Genomic DNA, 24692 nt, shown 5'->3' on the forward strand with positions numbered 1-24692 from the left:
AGGAGAGTCCAATCAGAATGTGGCAGTCCTGATGAGTTTAGAAAACAGAGTCAGAGTTTGGAGAGGCCAAGGTATTTAGAATTTTCAGATAACACAGAGAGAGAGACAGACAGACAGACGGAGGAGTACTAGAGAGAAAGGATCTACTCAGAGAGAGAGATCCAGAAATCTACAATAGGGTCCCCCAAGTTATTCTACACGAGCATCCTGCAAGCAGTGCCCTCCCCAGATGTGGACATGAAGCATGACAAAGAAGAACATCCCAGAGAACAGAGCCAGGAGCTATCGACACAAGGAACTCTCTCTTCTTCCAGGGTAGGGGGTCTTCACTATTCATGCTTAATAGGATTTGGAAATTCCTTGGACCATAGGCTGTTATGTATTTCCCATGTTGCCTTTTATAAATAGAGGTTTTATTGTTTTATCCTACTCTTACTTTCTCATTGTGTATTTGGGACACATAAAATATTTTTCAGTTTATAAATCACTGAATTTATAAACTATTGTACATTGATTATGTTGGGAGGACAGATAACATATGATTTCATTTTAAATCATGGAACCACAAGGATCTACATCAGACCTTTTGAAACAAACTGCACATAACTCAGAGAACCTAAACTGTGAGCTGGATGCTGCAACTGGCTGGAACTTTCACAAATGATCTCCCTCAGGGATAAAGTGAGTTTGTTCCAGTTACAGGAGAGTGCATAGATACAGGAATAGCCAAAAGAGTGGACTGCAGCAGGAACTGCCAATTGTCCCCCAGCATCTATTCTCCTGGTCGTCTGTAACTTTGGACTCCCTGACTTTGTGTCAGGCATGTAGCCCTCCAACGTAAATACATTTTTCAGGCCTCCTTGCTGCTAGTGACATGTGGCAGCTCTCAGGTATTTCCCTGAAGAGACTGCTGGCCCAAGGTGTTTGTGCCCACCCTTGTCCCTGCCAGCTAAACACTGGAAGCACTTGTTGGAGCGGTCATCTTGGATCATGAAGTAACCTTGGCAGTGGAGGACATAAAGGCAGAACAAGATGAAAGGAGCCTGGATCCTTACGGGGCTTCACGGAAGAGAGCCACCATTCAAGCCCCAGGTCGGCCACCTCTAAACTTCTGCATGAGAAAAATAAAATCATCTTATGTAAACTGCACAACATCGTACAGGTCATGTACTGTGTAAATCCAGGGACCCCACTCAGTGTCTTCCATGTGTTCAACCACGCACAGCATCACTAAAATTTCCCTTTTACTTAAGACACTGTTATTCTGGCTCCTTGTGATTCATGACCAAACAGTATCCTAATTGCTACAGGGCATAAATTGGGATAACCAGTTTGGGGAGAAGCTTAGCAATACTTAGTAAAACCAAAAATATGCATATCCTATGATCCCTATAATATACAATTACAGAGGTTCTCAAAATACGGCCCCTAGATCCTGGAGTCTCTAAAGGTCAGCAAGGTCAAATTTATTTGTGTGATACTGAAATGTGTCTTGCCTTTCCACTGTGTTGACCTTTGCATTTACAGTGTAAAAGCAATGACTAGGTAGCACAAATCAAGGGAGTGGTACCAAACTGTAACAGTAATCAGCAAATTCTTCACTGCCACTTGGCTGGGGTTGAGGGGAGGAAAAAGCAGTTTCACTTAAGAATTTCATTGATTAAGCAATAAAAAACTACTAATTTTATTGTGTTGACACTTGATAATTCTTAATATTCAGGGTGATGGCGTAAAGGACCACATACTGAAGTACAACAGTGTCATAGTTACTTACACACATGTTTATCTGGGCAGCTAAACTTGCCACTTTTTTCAAGAAACACTATTTTTACTCAAAAGAAAATTGACCAACTATGTTTATTCTGACTTGCATACCCTACAGACACTTCCTCAAAAATGAATAAAGTCAGCATGTGACCTCAAGGAATAGAACTGATAGTATTTGTTACCAATAATAAAATTTGAGCTTTTAAGCAAAACCTAGAATTTTGGAAAACCTTTGTCTATCACCATGAGCTTAAAGTTTCCCGATGCTTAAATATTTTTTGATATTATATAATAAAATGTGTCAAAATTTGGAAGATCTACATAACACAGTGAACCAATATTTTCCAAATGACCAATGAAGGCATGATGTTTCAAAATTACACGTAAGAAAAAGATCCTTTCAGCGTGAACATACCATACTTCTTTTTTTTTTTTAAAGATTTTATTTATTTATTTGACAGAGACAGAGACAGCGAGAGCAGGAACACAAGCAGGGGGAGTGGGAGAGGGAGAAGCAGGCTTCCTGCTGAGCCGGGAGCCCGATGTGGGACTCGATCCCAGGACCCCGGGATCATGACCTGAGCCGAAGGCAGTCGCTTAACCAACTGAGCCACCCAGGCGCCCGAACATACCATACTTCTTCAAGTAGGCAGGCAAAAAAATGAAATCATGTCCAAGGGAGAAAAATTAGGCAAGGGCTCAACTTTTCAGCTGCAACGCCCAGGACTGGAGCACCATGGAGCAAGGAGCTGGAAGCTCAAAGGGAAAGAACTGTGGGGGGCTGAGAAAACTCTGTCCCAAAGGACGTCCACATCCTAATCTAGAACCTATCCATGTGACCTTATTTGGGAAAAGGATCTCCACAGAAGTGATGGAATTAAGGATTTGGAGATGAGAAGGTGATCCTGGATTACCCAGGTTGGCCCTAATGTGATCACGAGTGTCCTTACAAGAGAAGCAGAAGGAGATCACATAGTCAGAAGAGGAGCAAGCAAAGCTGCCCCCGGAGGCAGAGCCTGGACAGGAGCCGCCACAGGCTGAGGAGCACCTGCCCCCAGCAGATCCCGGGAGAGGCAAGGAGTGGATTCCTGCCTCCAGAAGGAGTGCAGCCCTCCCAGCCCCTGGACTCCAGCCCCGTGATCCTGATTTCAAACCTCTGGCCTCCAGAACTGGGAAAGAATACATTGCTGTTGTTGTAAGTCAGCGAGACTGTGGTAATTTGTTATAATGGCAATAGGAAACTAACAGTGACCCAAGAATATCAATCCTGGCAAGCTGTTATTCAGTCACAAGCATATGGCTGCTCATTGAGTCATGGGCATAAATGAGACCAATTAGGGTTCACAGCCCTAACAGACCCAACACATATCAAATATTTTACACCCCTTCACCATCTTAAAAAGAAATTCATAACACAATCTATCTAACATATTTTTTAAATCAACATAATGGACTAATGAAAGGAAACAAAGAGAGGAGACTGGTGGCCATTATATACATGACAAATCCATTCCAGCACATTCTCACCTTCTCACGGTGCAGGCCACCAGAGAATCCAGGCTGCATTCAGCCCACTACACACAGTTATAACTAATCCCAGGGCTTTAGCCAAAACACTGAATCCAGAATCTCTTTGGAGTAAGTACACCCATGTCGATAAATTTGAACTAATCTACAATTAGTTCTTGGCTTTGTATCCTTGTAATCCATCCCCCCACATGTTCTCCAGTATCTTTTTGGGGATATAAATTGGCAAAAATCTTTGTTCTTTTACCACGTGTCTTTGTTTGGGTTCTTTGGAAAGCAGAGCCTATGACAAAGGCTTGGGTATAAGTGGTTTGTTCAGGAAGTGATCCCATGAAACAGAAGTGAGGGAGGGGTGAGTGAGAAGAGAAAGGAGAAATCACAACATGGTGTTCCTGAGGTCACAGCTCTGGGTAACAACCTTGACTTCACCAGGGCCTCCTGAGAAGCGTACAGAATGCCTTCTAAGATTGTCCAATTATTCACCCACTGCCTCCTGTCCCCAGCCCCTGAGGTTGCCTCCAGAGACCTGGGCTGTGCTGGTACGCAGGCCAAGTGGGCTCCTGTGGTGTCAGAGAAGGGTTGGGGCAGACAGTGTAGACACACGGCAGGTGCCTGAGATGCAGCTCTGCAAATCCTCTGTAATTAAAGGTATGCTGAGGGCATCAGTCAAGACCAGCTCTTACAGCCCTAACCCTCAGATCTACTCGGACACCACGTTAAGTCCAATCGGTCATGAGTCTTCGAGGAAAAGGCTGGTCACAACCTCTACACAAACCTTAATACAACAAAAACAGTCCACACAACTGCAGCTGCTCCTGAGGCTATAACTGATATTCATTATCTCCCCTCTCTGCCTGTTCTAGACTTCCATCGCCCTCAGCCAGCATTTCATGGGGTTACCCAGACTTTCATTCCTTGGGGGGTTCCGAGCCCTTGGTTGCCTTGCCCTTGGCAGGCTGAGGCTGATGAAAATGCCTTTTCACAGTTATCACTTGGCATGGAAGCAACCAGACAGACCCAGGTAAATGCTCAAAGTGCCAAACAAACTCTTGATGGCCCCTAAGTAGCAGCAACCCTATCTCCTCATAATCATCCTCAATTATCCCCTCCTTCTTTGTCTGCTGGTTCACAAGCATGAGAAGCTCAAAGTGACCTTATGGAATTTTCAGATTGAGGCTCAGTGTGGGTGTCCTTTCCTCAAACCAGTGGAGGTCTCATCATGGAAGTGTTCCCTACCTGGGAACCAGGGGCCAAATCCAGCAGAGTTTAATGTTACAGAGACAGAATGTGCAAACTCTATGAATGGGTCACTGAAAGTGATGGTGAAAGATGTCCCAACACCTGGGTTCTCAGGCTTGTGTCTTTGTTCCTCGATCCATATATTGTATCTACTGGGGCACAGCACCATATACTGGGCTTTATTTTTTTTTTAAGATTTTATTTATTTTTTTGACAGAGACAGGGAACACAAGCAGGGGGAGTGGGAGAGGGAGAAGCAGGCTTCCCGCAGAGCAGGGAGCCCGATGCGGGGCTCGATCCTAGGACCCTGGGATCATGACCTGAGCCGAAGGCAGACGCTTAACCGACTGAGCCACTCAGGCGCCCCTATACTGGGCTTTAATTCAGTGTATATATCCCAACTCCTCAGGCTACTGTCCCAGAGCTGAGACATTTGCTAAGTCTTTAAGAGGTCACTCCATCTTTCTATTAGATGGGCTGCTTGTGGATAATTCAGGATATTAAAAAAGCAGTGGCTCCCATGGCAATTCATACATTATTGTATTTTTTTCACTGTAAAATGAGTTCCTTGATCCAAAGTAACGTTATACATGATACCATGTTGGTAAATCAAGGTTCTCTAAGGTCTGGATAGTGATACTACTCTGAGACATTGTGCATATGTGGATATGGGAAAGCAAACCCATATCCAGAGCAGGTGTCAATTCCAGTAAGGGTGAATCAATGCCCTCTCCTGGGTGGAAAGGATCTGCTGAAACCAACTTGTCACTGAGTCACCTAGGGATGGTGCCATATCAGAGCTCAGCATTGGTCTTGGCTACTAAGAGCTCAGAAATTCAGCCACAGTAATAATGAGACAAGCCTTGATAAGAGAGCGTCCACGTTAGTGGACATAACCAGCACTCCTGCCACCATGGCAACTCCATTCACGGGCTCACCATGCAAGCACAGGGGTAGTCAAGGACAGAAGCTGGCTGACATCTGTCCATCCGCTTTGTCATTCAGTGATCCCTCTGCAGTGGGTATTAACATGAGACACAAAGATGCACACATTTGTGATGTCTTCCATAGGCTCATCTTCTTTCCCAGACTTGTCTCCAGTATTCCCCCTTTGCTCTTTCCAGGTCCCTGGCTAGCCAGCAAGACATCTGTCACCACTCAGATCCTTGGACCGCAACTCTGTCCCTACAAAGTGGATATCCAAGGGTACTGCTCAAAGCTCTGCCCTCTGGAGGGTTTCCTCTCATTACTTTCCTTTAGAGCCACTCTGAAAGGGACTGTAGTTCAGCAGTGATTCATTTTAAGCTCATATCAACGTGTCAAGTCGACCTACCCTTGAACCAGGTCTGAATTTTTCTTCCTGTCTCCTAAGAAAGAGGCATCGGTGCAACAAGGTAGGAGACATGGGGGCCACAGCCACCTCTTCCTGTAAATGACTGGTGCTCTCCGGACAAGCTTGGATCCAACTCTTTTTCACTGTGCAGTGAATTGCTACTGAGCCTGCGTAACCTGTTGACTTCATGGATCTGTCAGTATCTAGCTCAGGACAGGCAGATGTGGTCACATGGTCATCTGGTGCCCCGTAATCAGGCACTAAGTCTCTACTTGAGTCCAGCAGTATGCCAGAAGCTGCTTTCAACTGGGGAGTAGTTCTCCACTGCAGCAGGCATGGTTTTGCTTCAAAACCCTCAGAGTGTGCATTGCAAATCTGTGGGAGCTTGCCAAAGGTGTCATACAGAATCCCTATTTACCCCAGATAAGGCCAACCCTAACCCACTGGTTCTGCTAAGTGGCAGGGGAACCCATCATCCACTCTGGGTCTACAGGGGGCCTCCCCTGCTTTGCACACCACTCAAAACTGGCAGTCTTCCAAGTCACTCAATAAATGGGTCAGAACAGTTTTCCCAAGTGTGCTGACTCCAACGTCCAGAGGTACATCAGGTGCTATGCCTCCTTCTTTGTGATAAGGAGCAAGATGCAACAACTTATCATCATATTGCCCTACAGTGCACCCTGAAAACTTCACTGATGACAGGCTCCATGACTACTGATGAGTTCCCTCTCATCCTCTGATCTGCACTGTCTTATCAAGGGCAGAGCACTTGTCACTTCCTTCTTCGCCATGTCCAATCAGCATGATGTGATCAGTGTTATGTGGAAGTCTGGATGATCAAGAGCTCAATGGATTAAATTGTGACAGAGAGCAGGAAAGTTAAAACCACCTTGAAGTGAGATAATGGATATGTTTGGCTGTTCTTCCCATAAAAATGTGAACTGCTTTTGGGAATTTACTCTCTGCTACTGGAAATTGAAAAGAATGTTCACCAAATGGATAATTGCGTTATCAGGTGCCAGAGGTGAATTGATTGGTTCCAGTAAAAATATCTCAACTAATATAGCTACTGTGACTGGGGACACTACTTGGCTGAGTTGGTGGTGGCTCACCACCCTTTACTTGGATCCATCTGGATTTTGCACAGGCCATTCAGGTGAACTGAAGATGTAATGGGGACCACCACTTTATGTCTTTGAGAGTGACACAACCTCTGCAATTCCACCAGGAATGCAACATTGCTTCCGACTTACTATCCTAGAGGGGTAGGTGGTGTGGGGGTAGTTTCAGGGGTTCCCACTGTGCTTTTCCTACTATGATGCATATTCCACAGGTCAGGCGTCAGGATCTGCTCACTGCTAGGTATAATCATCCCAAGTATGCACTGGGACCAAAAAGGTAACCCCAGGACCCGGGCCAGGATTCCATTTATCAGCTGACTCCACAGTCCCGACTCTAACCAGGGGCTCATGATGTTTCAGGTACCTTGGCACAAATGTCTCAGATCCTGTTTCTAAGAGCCCATGAAAGGTCTGGATAGTCTCCTTCCAAAGTCAGTTGTTAAGCAGCTCTAGGTCTGTCAGGGGAAGGACAGGACTATTTTTTTCCATATACTTATGGTGGCACTGAAGGATCCTTCCTTGAAGGACCAAGCCCCCTTTTCAAACAGTGGGCTCCAGGTCTCAGAACTGGCTCAGATTTAAACAGAGTGAGGGATCATGATCTTCCACTGCAGCAACCGACATTTGCCTTCTGATCACAAATTCTTCATTTCTTTCTGGTTATTCAAATCAAACAACACTCCAGTCAGCTGCCCATCTGTTTCACCCCAAGAACACGGTGGTCCAGCAAGCACTGCCCCAGATCCCTGGGGGTCAAGTCTTTCTGGTTGCCACTCCCGTCTCTTCTGGTTGCAGGAGGTATGTACTTAAGGTGGGACTCCATCAAGGTGGGGTGAGTCTGATCGGTCTTCAAACTGCCCAGGTGGGCCAGGGAGACGTCTGCTCCAAGGTGAGCCTTCTCCTGGGTTTGATTTTCTACCTGGTCTAGATCTGGAGGCAGAAGGGTAGTGGAGTGGGGCGTGGAGACATTAATTGCAAACAGGGCAACAAGGGCTTCGTCTCAGAGGTGCGCTTCAACTAACACGAGAGCCTCAGCGGTGATCAGGGATTTAAGGCACTTGGAGTCATCGGAATTGTCCCAGGGGCCCCAAACTCTCATTCACTCATCAGCAAATGTTTACTTATTTAGTACATTCTCTACTCCCTGGTGGTGAGTCACACACTCTCCTCCTCCAGGTGTGACCCACACTCACTCAGTGGCTCTCTTCCTTGCTCGACTGCCCCCGGGACTGGCCGCGGGGAGGGGGGGGGGTGCACATCTGTCCACTGAGGGGCCGCCGCCGGGGCCGCCGCCTGCGCTGCGCCGTGCGCTCCCCGAGCCCCGCGAAGGTCCATCTCTCCTCCCCCGCACCTTCCCGGGAACACCCGCCCTCAAGCACCCGCCCGCCCCTCTCCCGCCCGCAGGACAGTTTTCCGACCGCCGGCGGACGCACCACCCCACCCGCGTGACCCGCCTTCGAGACACGCCCCAGGGCAGCGCGCCCACCGGCTCTCGACGCTTCTGGTTGGCCCACGTGAGCCCCTCACAGCTGCCTGTCTTTGGAGCGGCCCCGCCCAGAGAGAGAGGTCATTGGTGTTCGCCCCGAGTAGGGGCGGGACACGGCGGAGACGCGCAGAATTTGGCCTTCGGAAAGGGCACCCGACCAGGGTCACGGAGAGAGCCGAGCGGCGCCGCAAAAGGCCGAAAAGAGCCGGAGAGACCCGAGTATGACCGGAGAGGAGCAGGCTGGCCGGAAGCGACCCGAGCTCAGCCGGAAGGAGCCGAGTCCGCCCGAAGGGGCCTGAGCGCGCCTGGACGTTGGGCTTGGCCCGGCCGGCGCCATGGCTGCCGAGGGGACAGCTGTGGCCGGAGGCGGGGCTGTCGGCGACCGGCTGGCCAAGGACAGCTTGCAGCAGTCTCAGTGCCCGGACGCGGCCCCGAACAGGCGGCGCGGCTCGTCGCTGTCGCGTGACGCCGAGCGCCGAGCCTACCAGTGCTGCCGGGAGTACTTGGGCGGGGCCTGGCGCCGAGTGCGGCCCGAGGAGCTGAGGGTTGACCCTGTGAGGTGGGAGGTCAGGGGTCCGCTCTCCTGAGCCAGCGCCGGCGTCAGGGTTCGAGCTCGGGCCCTGGGGACCCCGCGTCGCTGCGGCCCGGCGCGTGCGGGGCTGGGGGCGGGGGGCAGGGGCGGGGCCGGCCTGGCCCGGAGCGGACACTGGGGGCGACCGGGGGGACGGGACAGGTGCAGCCGGCCGCGGGCTGAGCGCGCCCTGGTGTGGGTCTGCAGCGGAGGCCTCAGTAACCTGCTGTTCCGCTGCTCGCTGCCGGACCACCTGCCCAGCGTTGGCAAGGAGCCCCGGGAGGTGCTGCTGCGGCTGTACGGGGCCATCCTGCAGGTGAGGAGGGAGCGAGGGCCGCAGTGGCCGCTGGCTCCAGCACCTGTCCGCGAGCGTGGCAGGGGGGATTCTCCCCACTGCGCAGCTGAGGACACGGAGGCCCCCGGGGCCAAGTAACTTGTCAGTCGTCCTACTGGAGCCTGGCTCTGGCGTCTCCAGGCAATGGAGCGAGAAGGGCGGGGGGGGGGGGGGGTTGCTGGGAGGAGAAAGCGGACCTTCCGTATTTTCCTCTGGCCCCTCGTGACTCTGCCCCCTTGGTTGTCCATCTTCCTTCAGGGCGTGGATTCCTTGGTCCTGGAAAGTGTGATGTTCGCCATCCTGGCAGAGCGGTCGCTGGGGCCCCAGCTCTATGGAGTCTTTCCAGAGGGCCGGCTGGAACAGTACATCCCAGTACGAGCCCAGCCCGGCCCTGACCTTCCCAAAGCACCTCCTGCCCCCAACCCTGTCCCCCTTTCCAGTGTCTGCCCTCATGTCCCTTCCCCCAGGTAGGGCATTTTCCCCAAGACCCTGACTTCCTCCCCCACCCCCATTCCCCACCCCTTCCCCCTCCTGCCCCAGCCCCCTCACCACCCTGATAGGTTCCTGGGTGCAGAGCCGGCCGCTGAAAACCTGTGAGCTTCGAGAGCCGGTGCTGTCAGCAGAAATCGCCACGAAGATGGCCCGGTTCCATGGCATGGAGATGCCGTTCACTAAGGAGCCCCACTGGCTGTTTGGGACCATGGAACGGTGAGTCAGGAGCCTTCTCAGGGCTCCTGCACACCTGTTCTGAACCCTAATGCTGGCAGTTACTATACTGGGCTGCAGCTGAGTGTGTCCATGACTGTCCAGTCCTGCAGCTGAGTGGATCAGGTGTCCCAGTGTCTAGCATGGGACTCTCACACAGAACAGTCTTCCAAATAAGGCAGACGAGTCAGAAAAATCTGCCAGATAAGTCCTACAGTGACAGGAAAACGGGTAGGACAGCCTGGCCTGGGGAAATAGGAGGTAGGAAGGGATAACAGAGGGAGCATATTTTATTCTTTGGGCTTCAGGTACCTAAAGCAGATCCAGGACCTGCCCCCCACGGGCCTCCCCCAGATGAACCTGCTGGAGACGTACAGCCTGAAGGATGAGATGGGCAACCTCAGGTGAGGGCAGGCACGGCGGGAGAACAGAACACAGGAGCCAGTGCCAGGCACCTACTGGGGTACCTCCCCAGGATTTACTGAGGGCTGGGGTCAGGGCCTGGCCCACAGGTGACTGACCCTCTAGTCACTCCTGCTCAGGACCCATGCCCCCTGTTCCCCTGCAGGAAATTGCTAGACTCTACCCCATCACCAGTGGTCTTCTGTCACAATGACATCCAGGAAGGTAGGAGAAAGCATCGGCATCTCCTAAGGTAAGGGGGGCCAGAGGGCCCTGGAGTGACCACAACTCCACCCCATCCTCTCAGGGAACATCTTGTTGCTCTCAGAGCCAGAAAACACCGACAGACTCATGCTGGTCGACTTCGAATACAGTAGTTACAACTACAGGTGAGGGTAAGAGGATGGCCTCCATGGGTCTGTTCCCACAGCAGCCTGGAAAACAGACTAGGCCTTCCTCTCTGCATCCCAGCTGCCCAGGGTATTTGGGGACTGAGTGTCCACCTTATTCCCCCAGGGGCTTTGACATTGGGAACCATTTTTGTGAGTGGGTTTATGATTATACTCACGAGGAGTGGCCTTTCTACAAAGCGCAGCCTGCAGACTACCCCACCCGGGGGCAGCAGGTATGTGGACCGGAGGCTGGGGAGCAGGACCTGGCCTGTGAGGGAGGAGGAAGGTGAGGTCTGGAAAGAATGGTGAGAAAGGGTGTTCACTGGGAAATGCTCCACCGTCTCCCCATTTCCTGACTCTCATCTGTCAATCTCAGCTCCATTTTATTCGACATTACCTGGCAGAGGTCAAGAAAGGTGAAACCATCTCCCAAGAGGAGCAGAGGAAACTGGAAGAAGATTTGCTGGTAGAGGCTAATCGGTGAGGAAAGATGGGTGGGGCAGCAGCAGAGCAGGATGCAGAGGAAAGGGGGCTGAGGAAGAGGCAGTCAGGCCAACTTCTGGGACTGCAGCTGGGGGCAGAGAGTGAGAAGAGTCAGGACAGGGTTGGAGTTAAGGCAGTGGGGGAGAAATTTGAGCTTTGGGGCTTGACCAGCCTCAGGGATGGGATCCAGGTAACCCAAAGTGTGCTCTGAACCCCTCTGTTTTTCCTGCTCTCCATAGATACGCTCTGGCATCCCATTTCTTTTGGGGTCTCTGGTCTATCCTCCAGGCGTCTATGTCCACCATAGAATTTGGTTACTTGGTAAGTAACCCAGATGGGTGAGTTACGTGGGAGGAGGGGAGCAGCAGGGTTCTCCAGGAAATCTGTGGGCAGACTTGGGGCTGGGGGAGAGGCGGGTGCTAGTCCCAAGCCTTCTCACAGGTTTGTGGGGTGGGTTTCCTTCCCTAGGAGTATGCCCAGTCACGGTTCCAGTTTTACTTCCAGCAGAAAGGACAGCTGAGCAGCTTCCACCTCTCATCTTGACTCTCCAGCCCCCAACTCCTCAGATTGCTCCTGGAGCCTCCAGGGCAGGACCTTGGAGGGAGGGGCAAAGAGCAGGAGGCTCTGGGGACTGGGCTGAGCTCTGGAGTGAACCTGGGGTTGAGGATGCTGACCTCTCCCCACAGCAGGGAGATGGTGGGAGAGAGCCCCTGGGCTGTGTACCTGAAGACAATAAACAAGCTTCCTCCTTCACACCCTGTCCTAGCTCTGCGGCAGAAAGTACCAACAAAAAAAAGAAAGTACCAAGCAGGGAATGCACACAGATTGACAAAGTGACCACTGCTCTGAGCCTCATTGTCCCCTTCTGAAAAGCATGGCTATTTGGTGCTCTGGGCATGAGAGAGTGGTTAAGGGTCCACTCTGCAAGTTGGGAGTCCCCTGCCCTCACCCTCCCTGGCCCCAGCTTAGAAGTGATACACATTAGAAGGATTTGGGTACAGGGCTGGGGAGTAATGGGGGTACAAAGAGGGCACTGGGGTGAGGCTGCCCAACCCTGAGCACTGGAGATCAGGGGACAGGCAGCACAGCTGACTCTCTGATGACCTTTTCCCTACATTCAGCTATTTTTAGCTCTAATGCTACCATCCTCACTTGAGACCCTTTGGGCCCCCCCAGGTTCCCAGACCTCTGAGCAATCTCAGCTTGCAGAAACCCGGCCCGCCCCCACTCCTGATTCCCACCACAGAGAGGACGGGATTCTGGTTGCCGCCCCACATCTGTTTTCTCAACCCAAATTTGGGAGTGGGTGTCAGGTTCCCGGTGAGGGCGGGGCGGGGATGGCCAGGCCTGAAGGACATGGGGACACGGGCCAGAGCGACTGGCCCCACACGCGGACAGGAGCGAACCCAAGCCGTGAGTGGAGTGGGGGACAGCATAGGGCACCCCCGTCGGGCTCAGAGGCCTAGACCAGAGCAGGGGGCGAGGGCGGCGCGGGGTCCCTCGCAGTCAGGGCTGTCCGCCTCGCTCCGGACCAACTCTGCTTCCCGAGACGCGTCTCCCCCCACCCGGAGGCAGCCCTTCACTGTCCTCGGGGCTCCCGAAGATTTCCCGGCTCGACCCCCTTCCCGACCGCTGCACCACCGTGGCGAAGCCCGCCCGCAACGCGGGCGCGAGGGTTCGGCGGCCGTTGGTCAGGCTGCTGGGCCGGGCCCGAAGCGGGAGGAGGGCCGGGGGCGGCCGCTAGCGCGGCGCGGGTGCGGGCGGGTGCGCGGCCTGGCCGGGGTGCGGGGGCCTCGGCGCTGAGGGCGGCCGGGGATGGGGCCAGCCTGAGCCCGCCCGCGCACCCTCCTGCCCCCTCCCAGGTGACGGCCAACCTCCAGGATGGCGGAAGCGCACCAGGCTGTGGCCTTCCAGTTCACGGTGACCCCAGATGGGGTCGACTTCCGGCTCAGTCGGGAGGCCCTGAAACACATCTACCTGTCCGGGATCAACTCCTGGAAGAAACGCCTGATTCGCATCAAGGTGGGCGCAGGTGGTTCTGGCTTCCTCCTCCCAGCAGGTGCAGAATAGAGTCTGCCCGGAGGCAGAGGCCAGGTGTCAGCAGCTGCCCCATGGTCAAGACCTCCCAACCCCACCTTGGCTGGCAGTTCGGCTGGGTGACCGGCCCTAGCAGGGCAGAAACCAGAGGGGTGATCAAGGTGCGGAGGAGAGAAGGGCGTGCAAGGAGTAGCAGTGGGACCCAGTGAGCAAGTGGGGGCTGCAGGGACGGGAGTGGGGAGGAGGGGAAGACCAGACAGAAGGAGGAACAAGAGCACAGCAGGTGAGGGAGGGAGAAGGCCTCCCAGGCAAAGACCAGGACCTCACAGGTGCCTGCTCACGACCGTCACTCCTGCTGTAAGTGTGCCTCTTTCTGCCCCACAGAATGGCATCCTTAGGGGTGTGTACCCTGGCAGCCCCACCAGCTGGCTGGTCGTCGTCATGGCAACAGTGGGTTCTTCCTACTGCAAGATGGACATCTCCATGGGGCTGGTCTGCTATATCCAGAAATGCCTCCCTGAGGGGTAAGAAGCAGGGCTACCAGAGAGGTCTGGGCAGGCTCCAAGGCCAGGGTTCCTGAGCTGGGCACATACAGGATAATAGCCATTGGAGGTCCTAGGGGCAGCCCTCCCTGGGGGCCACCATCATCTGAGTCCCACATTTTGTAAGTTGGTAGTAATGCATTCAGACATGAGTGTGCCCAGGAATGTTCATCCACGCCTCCCCCAAGCTGGTTCACAACCATCAAAACTGCAGTCAGAATTTCCCTGAGGCAGACCCCAAGTAAACCCCCTGCAGCCCTGTCCCTTCTCTGACAGATGTGGCCCCTACTGGACCCCACAGACCCGGGCACTTCTCAGCATGGCCATCTTCTCCACGGGGGTCTGGATGATGGGCATCTTCTTCTTCCGCCAAACCCTGAAACTGCTTCTTTCCTACCACGGTTGGATGTTTGAGATGCATGGCCGGACCAGCCACTTCACCAAAGTCTGGGCTGTGAGCAGAAGCCAGTGGACGGGTTCAGGCATCTGGTTTGAGACTCCGGGGGCCTCATTTTGGGTTCTAAGCTAGAGGGGGGAGGCAGGCAGGGCACTGGTCCCTGGTGCATAGGGTTGTCTTGGTTCTGAGGGTCGGGGGCCCAGCTCCTCAACTGTTTGCGACTTGTTTCCATTATTTCCCCTGGTTCTCACCAGAAACATTCTCTGCTCTGTGTGCCCAGATCTGTGTCCGCCTCCTGTCCAGCCGGCGGCCCATGCTCTACAGCTTCCAGACATCCCTGCCCAAGCTTCCCGTGCCCAGCGTGCCGGCCACAATTCAGCGGGTAAGGGCCTGAATAAGATATCCCAGTTGGGCAGGTTAGGCTGGACTCAGGGGACTTCTCCAGAATAAGGGACTGTCCCTTGCAAAGAACGGGGTTGAGAGCAATGGGGCTGGGTTGGCAGAGGGTCAGGACAGAGGTAGTCATTGCTGTTTGGCCCCCACACTGACAATGACTTGTCTGGACAGTACCTGGAATCTGTGCGGCCCTTGATGGATGATGAGGAATACTACCGAATGGAGACACTGGCCAAGGAATTCCAGGACAAGACTGCCCCCAGGCTGCAGAAGTACCTGGTCCTCAAGTCATGGTGGGCAACTAACTATGTGAGTCCCCTCCTGGGCTTACCCTTAGCCCCCTTGTGTCAGGGGCATCTGTCCCCTGCCCTCTGCCCCAGCCCTAACTCCTCCCTTCCCGCAGGTGAGTGACTGGTGGGAAGAGTACGTGTACCTGCGGAGCAGGGCGCCCCTCATGGTGAACAGCAACTACTACGTCATGGTGCGAGCGGGCCTGGGGGCTGGGAAGATGGGGGAGATCCTGGAAGAACGGTCAGGAAGCAGCTTCAGCAGCAGGGGTACTGAGGATCTGGAGAATCCAGTAGTCTCACGCCTGACACTGTCACTCTCAGAGTCCCCCGGGTTCACTGCCCTGCCCAGCCCAGGTCACTGTCAGCCCCTACCCCACATGACCAGCCCTTCTCCTGCTCCCAGCACATGCCTCTGCACAGTCACAGGTCTACCCAGCATGCTCCTCCTCTGCCACTGTCCAAAACACATTCCAAGTCATGTGCCAAAGTTCCCTCCTCCACAAAGCTGTCCAGCCAACTACTTACGTACAGCTTGTTCATGTCAGAGGTTTTTAACTGTTTTTCAGTTGTGGGAACTCCTTTCTCAATGCAAAATAAACAAAACACAAACAAATAAAATAGGCTATGAGAAAACAACTCCAAAGATTCAAGCCGGGCAGGGGCATGACGTGATCAGTTACGCATTTCATCTCTAGCAGTGCACCCTGACCGTGTGTGTAGGAGGGACTGGGGAAAGGGGTCAGGACCCCTCAGGTCCTCAGGCAGGGAGACCCAGGTGACACCAGGACAGGGAGGCGTTGCGTGCATCTCTGTCACACCACGTGCAGGCTCTGTTCTCTCTCTGCAGGAATTTGTGCTCATCAAGAATACAAATATACAGGCAGCCCGCCTGGGAAACATCGTCCACGCTATGATCATGTATCGCCGTAAACTGGACCGTGAAGAGATCAAGCCTGTGAGTTGTGTGGGGTTGAGGGCATAACAAGGAGAGGAGGCCCGAGTCTGAGCCATGCTGTGCCTTCCTCCCAGGTGATGGCCCTGGGCATTGTACCCATGTGCTCCTACCAGATGGAGAGGATGTTCAACACTACTCGGATCCCAGGCAAGGAGTCAGGTACTGGGCCACAGCCAGGTGCCAGTGCTGGGGCCATCAGGACGGAGGCCCCTCCCTCCCAGCTCTGGGCCTGCCATGGCCAGGCACCCTCCTATCTCCTCGCCCGTCACCAAGCGTCCTGGGCATCTCAGGGTCACGTAATGGGCAAAAGTATTTGGTTTGTGACCAACACCAGACACCTCCTGTTCACAGGCACGATGCTGGTGCTGGGACTCTGTGAGGCCCGGAACGGAGCCCCTGCTCTCCGGGCCTTCCAGGGCAGGGGAAGGTAGTCTGAGTAAGGAGTAGCAGGAGGGGTGGAGCTTACCAGGAGCCCTTCACGGGCCTGTAGAGCAGGGGGGGCTGCTTGCAGAGGGCCTGGTTTCTGACGCTGGGCCAGTGTGTGTAGTTTCTAGAGCTTAGCTTCCTCTTCTGTGCAGTGCTTCATGGGGCTGTTGGGGTGGAGTGGGAGCAGGGAGGTGTGCCCTGCCTCAGCCCTCCCCGGCTTCTGTCCCAGACCTGCTGCAGCACCTCTCCGACAGCAGGCACGTGGCTGTCTACCACAAGGGCCGCTTCTTCAAGGTGTGGCTCTACGAGGGTTCCCAGCTGCTCAAGCCTTGCGACCTGGAGATGCAGTTCCAGAGGATCCTGGACGACCCCTCCCCACCTCAGCCTGGGGAGGAGAAGCTGGCTGCCCTCACTGCAGGGGGAAGGTACCAGAGCCCCACGAGGAGAGGAGCTCGGCCCTGCGTGCCACCCTGGAACTTGGGGCCAGAGGCATGAGTGAGGGAAGAGCATGCTGGCATGGCATCCTCTGCCCAAGCCCCCTCGGTGGCGAGGGGGACTGTGGTCAATGGCAGACCGCGCATCTAGCCACGTCTGACTAGGTGGGGGCTGGGTGGGAGCATGTGGAGGACCGGGACACCTGCCAGGACAGCCTGGGACCCCCAGCTCTGGGCCCTGCCGGGTCCTGGGAGGTGTCCTCCGCCACCACCCACAGTGAGCCCACGCTCACCCTGGCCTTGTGCCCCCAGAGTGGAGTGGGCACAGGCACGCCAGGCCTTCTTCAGCTCTGGCAAGAACAAGGCTGCTCTGGATGCCATCGAGCGTGCTGCTTTCTTCGTGGCCCTGGACGAGGAGTCTCACCACTACGACCCCGAAGACGAGGCCAGCCTCAGCCTCTACGGCAAGGCCCTGCTGCACGGCAACTGCTACAACAGGTGTGGCGCCCCAGCCCCGCGGCAGGTCCCCCTGCTCCTCCACCCGCCTCGACGCCCTCCCCGCATCTCCTGCCTCCTTTCCTGCAGGTGGTTCGACAAGTCTTTCACTGTCATCGCCTTCAAGAATGGCCAGCTGGGCCTCAACACAGAACACGCGTGGGCAGACGCCCCTATCATAGGGCACCTCTGGGAGGTAATGGGCCCTGAGTGGGGTCCTGCAAGGCAGGCTGGGTGCGGGGCATGAAGGTGGCTTCTCAGCCTGACCTTCTCCCTGCAGTTTGTCCTGGGCACTGAAACCTTCCACCTGGGCTACACGGAGACCGGGCACTGCCTGGGCAAACCGAACCCCATGCTTGCAGCTCCCCAGCGGCTGCAGTGGGACATTCCTGAGCAGGTGTGCAGGCCAAGAGGGGACAGGGATGGGCATGCAAGACTGGCAAGTACCTGGGATGCTCTCAGGGGGAAGGGACAGGAGCTTCTCAGAGTCCAGACTGGCCACGGTGAGAACAGAGATCCTGGGACCATCGAGTGGTTAGTGAAAGATGTGAGGTGTGAGACTCGTCCATGGAGCACCCGTTCATGCCTCCCTCTTTCCACAAAGCCCAGCGTGGCCTCTGGGGGCTGAGGCCTCTCAGGTTGTCCTCTGTGTCTGAAGATGTTGAAGGCTCACTGAGACCCGCCCAGCCTCACTGCTTGGAGAGCTCTGCGCCTAGCTGACCTTTCCATATCTTGGCAGTGCCGGACAGTCATTGAGAGCTCCTACCAGGTGGCCACGGCACTGGCAGACGACGTGGAGCTGTACTGCTTCCAGTTCTTGCCGTTTGGCAAAGGCCTCATCAAGAAGTGTCGGACCAGCCCGGACGCCTTCGTGCAGATTGCCCTGCAGCTGGCCCACTTCCGGGTAGGGGCCCTGCTAGGCTGCTGAGGGGCAGGGTGGCACCAGCCCCACCTGCCAGATTCACCCCTCTGTGCTCCTCAGGACAGGGGCAAGTTCTGCTTGACCTACGAAGCCTCCATGACCAGGATGTTCCGGGAGGGACGGACTGAGACCGTGCGTTCCTGTACCAGCGAGTCCACGGCCTTTGTTCAGGCCATGGTGGAGGGGTCCCACATGGTGAGCCCCCCACACCCTCCACCTCCTGCCCACCTTGAGGAGCAGGGCTACTCTTCACCGCTCCACTTCTGCTCCCCAGAAAGCAGACCTCCAAGATCTCTTCCGGAAGGCTTCAAAGAAACACCAGAACATGTACCGTCTGGCCATGACGGGGGCTGGGATAGACAGGCACCTCTTCTGCCTTTACCTGGTCTCCAAGTACCTGGGGGTCAGCTCCCCCTTCCTGGCTGAGGTCAGCATTGTTGGCGGGTGTGTCTTCTGTCCCCATGCCCTCTCCTGAGGGGGCATGGCCTGTCCTCTGTCTGGCCAGCTGTCCCACTCCACACCCCGTCCAGGCCTGTGGTCCTGCTTCTGAGTAGGAGTCTTCCCTCGCGGAGCTGGTGGTTCTCATGAGGGTGGACAGACAAACACGTGGCTGTCAGGTGGTGACGGCACTCTGAGAAAAGCGAAGAAGCTACAGGATCAGGCTGGGCAGAGGGTCCAGGCAGAGGGAACCCCTAGCCTGGCGCTGAGGCCGGGCCGTGGGTGGACAAGGTGCAGCAGCAGGAGGGGAGGGAGCAGAGCCCAGGCAGGGACAGGCTGGTAGGAGAGGAGGCCTTGGGGACAGTTAGGTCACATGGGCCTCTAGGGTTTTGTGCAGATGCTGTCATCTATGAGAACAGACCGGAGGCCGTGTGGCAGCAGTCTGGAAGATCGCGCACCTGCTCATGCTGGTGCTCAGGCACCACCTGTCAGCAGGTGAGGGCTGAGTGCATGGCATTTCATGCCTGGTGTCTCACTGCTGTGATCTCCCTGTTGCAGGTGCTCTCAGAACCCTGGCGCCTCTCCACCAGCCAGATTGCTCAATTCCAGATCCGTATGTTTGAGCCCGACAAGTACCCCAATCACCTGGCTGCCGGTGGTGGCTTTGGCCCGGTAAGCCCCCTTGAAAGGGGATGGATGAGCAGGACTGGGCCGCAGGGGTCTCAGTGGGGAGTACAGAGCCCTGAAGTCAGACCAGGGGTGGGAGCACAGCCCTGGGCTTGCCCTGCATGGAGACAGAATGGGTAGCTATCGACCCAGATAGACAGGTGCCTCAAGGAGCTAAAGACACTCCCTAGAGAGGGGCAGTGAGCTTGAGCCTCCTGAGAGAACCACAATATCCTGGATCCCTGGTCGTGTCTGGATCTGCAGTGGGCAGAGCCCCTTGGTTTTCACACTGTTGCCTGGAAATGTTCCTGACCTCAGGGAAAATGCAGCATCTGGGGTGGGGCCCCTTCCTGGGAATCTTGTGGGAACAGCAAGCATGACATCAGCTTGGCTTTCAGATCTGCAAGGTTTGGTTTACTTCTTCTTTACCCCTCGTGCTGCCCTCAGGTGGCAGATGATGGCTATGGGGTTTCCTACATGATCGCGGGCGAGAACACCATCTTCTTCCACATCTCCAGCAAGTTCTCAAGCTCAGAGACAGTGAGTCTCTCCTGCTCCTGCTCAGGCCTGAGGAGGGGGTGCCACCTGGGGCCCTGTCTGGCTGGGGAAGAGTCCTTGGTTGTGGGGAGGGGGTCAGGGGCTCACCTGAAGCGTTGGTCTGAGCTCTCGGCTCCCACAGAATGCCCAGCGCTTTGGGAACCACATCCGCCAAGCTCTGCTGGACATCGCTGATCTTTTCCAAGTCCCCAAGTCTGACAGCTGAGGGCTGGAGAAATGCCAGCTGCCCTCTCATGTCCACATTGTGGAGGAAGGGGCCTGTGGTCGGCTCGCAGGCACGGGGGTGACCACACGCAGGTGTCCAGGCTCCAAGGACAGCTCTGGCAGCAGGCACTCCACAGGCAGATGCTGCTCCCTGAGGGCCCAGGTGGTGGAAGGGGGGCTGGAGCAGGGAGGGAATTTTTATTTTTTTTTCTTGCTAGATACTAATAAAAATAAGCCTCTGTAATTCTCTCTTAGCTCTTAGGTACCTTTGTTTTGTTTGGGAACTAGGAGGCCCTCCCCTGCCCAAGCTCAGACCAGAGAAGTAGCAGGGGGAGGAGATGGGGCTGGGAGACTGAGAGGCTTGTGACCTACTTTGAAATGCATGTCTCTCCTGAGGTCACTACTGTCCACACCCACTTGGAATAAATTCTTGCTTCAGAACCTTCACCTGTTCCCTGGGGCCACTTCTGTTTGTCTGCCAGAGAGTGGGGCCCAGCTGCCGTCTCCATGAACGGTCATGCCCTCTGCACGCCTCTGGGCTGGAGCACCGCCCTGTGGAGGCCCACGGCCTCCTCCTGGCTGTAGGGAAGGGCTGCAATCCCAGGCCCGCAGTCAGCGTGCCAGGTGGTCATGTCTGTGATAGGGCACACAGTATAATCTGGAGCTACACATGCTCCTTCCCTCAGGTTGACTTTTTACATTAAAATAACATTAAAAGTAAACAAAAAATGTTTATGGAAAGTATAAGGAGGCACTTAATTACTATTGCTAATTAGCATGCTAGAAGGAATCTAGATCTCGGCACTCTGCTTGTTGCTAAGAACCCAGGAGTGAATTCGATACAGTCCTGGGCCTTCTCTATGAACCACTGTTGATTGAGTACCCACCATCTACTTGGCTCTGTGCTGGGGATTCAGTGGTGAACAAGGCACCTGCCATGTGGAATTCATGATTGGGCGAAACAGGCATGGATCAGGGGATGGAGTGGCTGGCACAGAAACCAGGAGGCTTTTCGAATAATTCACTTAGTACTTATTGAGGGCTATAGTGTGCTAGGCACTGGGATACAGCAGTGAATAAAACTGGCCCAAACAGTCCCTTCCTCTGGGGCTTAGAGTCTAGTGGAGAGACAGGCATTAAGCAAGAAGAATGAGTAAATTATATAGTAAGGCAAATGGTAATAAGTGCTAAGGGGAAAAGCAAGGGGAGGGAGCAATGGAGGGGTGGGTGGCAATTTCAGACAGGGTTGGGAAGGCAGGCCTTCCTGAGCAGGGCCATCTGACTCAGACCCAAAGGAAGTGAGGGTGCAAGGGCAGCACATCCCTGGCAGAGTGGACAGCCAGGGCCAGAGCTTCCAGGTGAGAGGAGACAGTACCAGAAGTGCTGTGGCTGGCATGGAGGTAGTGGGGGACAGCAGGAGGGGACAGGTGGATTGGGGCATCAAGGGCCTCATGTGCCAGGCTCTGGCTTCTCTGAATGATGGGAGAAACCACTGAGGTGTGAGCAGAAGGTGATCTAATCTGTCCTAAATTTTAATGGGATCATTCTGGCCAACCAGAATGACATTAGAACAAAGTAGGGGGCAGTGAAGACAGAAACAAGAAGACCTGTGCATACTACTCGTGGTGGGGGGTGGGGTTTGGGAGAAATGGCGGGGCTTAAACTACCAAAGGGAGACTCAGGACACCAAGAATGTCAAAGGTAGGTCTAAAAAACCTGATAGGGAGGCATCGAAGATAATTCACATTTTTTACTTTGGGTGCTTGGATGATGAGATTTTTAAATGTTGAGTTTGATGTGCCTATAGGAAGTATTCGTGAAAATGTCTCAAACTCCTCAAAAGATAAATTGAAAACTAAGGAGATGTAGGCTCCTGATAGCAGCTTTGAAGAGAGCTCATGAGATATTCCCAGGGCAGAGGCTCCTAACCACCTTTGAGTCTCAGTGAGAAGCTTATAAATCTAAGCTCACAAAATGTTATGCTCCGTATCAGAGCTTTCTTGGGCTTCCAAAAATCTCTTCACAGACCTCTGCCACTCTGGCTACTTGTGTAACCTACCCTGGGAGAGCAGTGAGCAGAGTCTCCCAAAAAGCTGGTTTTTCGTTAATGTTGAAATCCAAAGGTTTTGTTGTTGTTGTTGTTGTTTTTAATCGGATTTGTTCTTGGTTAAAATAAGTAAGAGGAGAAATCATAATGTTAACCCAAGGTAAAAACCTCTGGTGACAACCCATCAAACCTGAATAAGTGCCTGGGTGGCTCAGTCGTTAAGCATCTGCCTTCGGCTCAGGTCATGATCACAGGGTCCTTGGATCGAGCCCCGCATCGGGCTCCCTGCTCGGCGGGAAGCCTGCTTCTCCCTCTCCCACTCCCCCTGCTTGTGTTCCCTCTCTCGCTGTGTCTCTCTCTGTCAAATAAATAAAATCTTTAAAAAAACACACACACAAAACTTGAATAAGCTACTTGTACTCCTGGGGTTTGCAGATCTGCACTAGTTAAGGCTGGCAGCCAGAACACACAAATCCTGAAATCTTCATGGCTTAACCCAATAGAAGTTTAATTCTTGTTCAGCTAGCTGAGAGGGAGACTCTGCTCATACCATTATTCAAAGGCAGGCTGACAGAACAGAAGCCCTGCCTTCCTCAGGTCGGTCCCAGTTGCCTTGGACATCAACATCCAGCAGGTACATGGGGAAGAGAGCGAGAGGATCTGGCCGGGTAGTGATACGGAGCACTTCTCACCACATCCACTAGCCAGGGCTCATATTGCAAGGGAGGCTGGAAAACACAGTCTGGCTATGTGACAAGGATATAAAGGAAACATTTGGTGAACAGTTAGCTGGTTTCATGGGAAGGCCAGACTGACATCCTTGGGCTTCCTGAGAGCCTGTCCTTCTTGGCCTGGGCTCTGCTAGGCGCTTCAGACAGCCCACCTCATCTGCTAGGCAGGGTATCCAAGGCCCTCGCATCCCAGCCCAAAAGACCTTCTGAGTCTCCTCCGCCCCTCCTGAGCCCAAACCACACTCTCCATTCCCTAAAGGAAGCAGGCTTTTCCACACCCTTGCCTTTGCCTTCGATGAAACTTTTGCCTGGAATCCTATGTTGTTTGTCATCCTGGTAAACTAGTCTTTCCTGAAGCTGCCTTCATTACCCATCAGAGCGACTCCTGGTTCATGGTTTTCTGAGGTGCTATAACAGGAATCAGCTCTGGGCAGTCCAAGCAAAGGTGGAATGAGTACAAGTATGCAGGGTGGCTCACAGGTGGGGACAGACAGCCAGGGAACCAGGTCCAGAAGGGGCACGGCCTCAATACATGGGCAGATACTCTGTGCCCAGAACCGTCTGGCTCAACTCTAGCTGTGTTTCCTGCTCTGCAATCAGTCTGCTAACACTCAGACTCCCCGAGAGAAAACCCAGTTTATCTGGAATCCAAACTGAAGTTACCAACCTTCCCAACTGGCTTCTGTCCCACTGCTCCCCATCTCGGCCGGTGGTATCGCCCTCCGGCCGCCATCCCACTCCTTTCTCCCTCACCTCCCACGTAACCAAGCCGGGCAAACCTACCTCTGAATGACTTTGACTTTGTGTCATTCCCGCCAGCACGACCACCACCAGGCGGTCCGCATCCCCAACATCACTCAGCCAAACAGCCTGCTCGCCTCCCCCCCAGCAGCCGCAGAGACCCCGTCACCTCGCTCCCCTGCTTCCCGCCCTCCCAAGGTGCCCGGAGCCCTCTGGAGACTGAGCGCCTGCACCCGCCCGCGGAGGCACGCGCCGTCTCTCCGGTGTCCTCTGGACAACCGCGGTGCGTGCAGCCCCTCTCGGGGATTTGCGCTTCTACTGCCTGCAGGCCGGCGCGCCCGGGGACTCCTCGCAGCCCCAGGTACTCCGGTCCCTGCCCCACCTCCCGGAGCTTCAGCTTCCTGCCCTGTGACACAGATGTAACAGTGTCCGCCCGCTCGTCGTCGTCGAGACGGAGAACATCTGGGCACTGAGCCAACTGAACGAATGCTTACTAGCCCCTGCTGGCCGAGTGCTGTCCGGGACACTGCGGACACAGTGGTCAGGAGGACAGGGCCCTGCGTGCATGGCCTTGCACTCACGAACCACGGAGAGGAACACAACGATCGGGTCCACGAGTGGACCTCCCTTCAGTTCGGCTCTCCCGCCACCTCAGCCAGGGCTCAGTCAGGAGAGACCAGCCGGGGCGACCCCACCCCTTGCGCTCTGGAGACCAGCCAATGAGACCTCGAGGCCGAGACTCTGGACCAGCCAGAGGGCGGCACACTCACGTGTTTGCGGCCCAGCCCCTTCCGCTCCGGGAGACTGGCCAATGAGGGCCGGAAGCCATCCCCGGGGGCCGGGTCTGGTAACGGAAAGGGGTGGGGTGCTGCGCCCAGCTCCCGCCGCGTGCCCCCCGCCACACAGCTGGGCCACGGATCCCCACGCGAGCGCAGGCCGTGCCGGAGGTGAGCGAGGCCGGCCCAGCCACGGGTTCCGGGCCCTCCCTGCGCGCCCTGACCCCCGGGGCCACGACGTCCTGGAGCTCTGCCCGCCGCCTCACCCGGTATCCCC

At 54.8% G+C, this 24692-nt stretch overlaps 2 protein-coding genes across 3 annotated transcripts; both read left to right on the forward strand.

Moving 5' to 3' along the window:
* The first annotated feature begins 8708 nt into the window (after window positions 1–8708).
* CHKB (choline kinase beta) lies at window positions 8709–12114 on the forward strand. Its single transcript, XM_021687846.1, has 11 exons — window positions 8709–9032; window positions 9252–9360; window positions 9637–9750; window positions 9953–10086; window positions 10392–10487; window positions 10652–10710; window positions 10793–10874; window positions 11002–11110; window positions 11254–11357; window positions 11600–11681; window positions 11829–12114. The coding sequence occupies exons 1-11, from the start codon at window positions 8809–8811 to the stop codon at window positions 11901–11903; spliced, it is 1188 nt and encodes a 395-aa protein (XP_021543521.1). The 5' UTR covers window positions 8709–8808; the 3' UTR covers window positions 11904–12114.
* A 1127-nt stretch (window positions 12115–13241) lies between these two features.
* On the forward strand, window positions 13242–20121 carry CPT1B (carnitine palmitoyltransferase 1B). 2 transcript variants are annotated; one of them, XM_021687843.2, is made up of 18 exons: window positions 13242–13382; window positions 13782–13921; window positions 14216–14393; window positions 14617–14718; window positions 14904–15041; window positions 15136–15213; window positions 15870–15977; window positions 16052–16136; window positions 16633–16828; window positions 17150–17335; window positions 17423–17528; window positions 17613–17729; window positions 18072–18236; window positions 18315–18449; window positions 18529–18681; window positions 19251–19364; window positions 19806–19898; window positions 20038–20121. In XM_021687843.2, exons 1-18 carry the CDS (start codon window positions 13242–13244, stop codon window positions 20119–20121), a joined length of 2319 nt encoding a protein of 772 aa, XP_021543518.1. The 2 variants fall into 2 exon arrangements, with proteins under 2 accessions (XP_021543518.1, XP_021543520.1); XM_021687845.2 differs by lacking the exon at window positions 14617–14718.
* The last annotated feature ends 4571 nt before the right edge of the window (window positions 20122–24692 follow it).

Source organism: Neomonachus schauinslandi, chromosome 5 (genome assembly GCF_002201575.2).
Source record: "Neomonachus schauinslandi chromosome 5, ASM220157v2, whole genome shotgun sequence".
Classification (NCBI taxonomy): domain Eukaryota; kingdom Metazoa; phylum Chordata; class Mammalia; order Carnivora; family Phocidae; genus Neomonachus; species Neomonachus schauinslandi.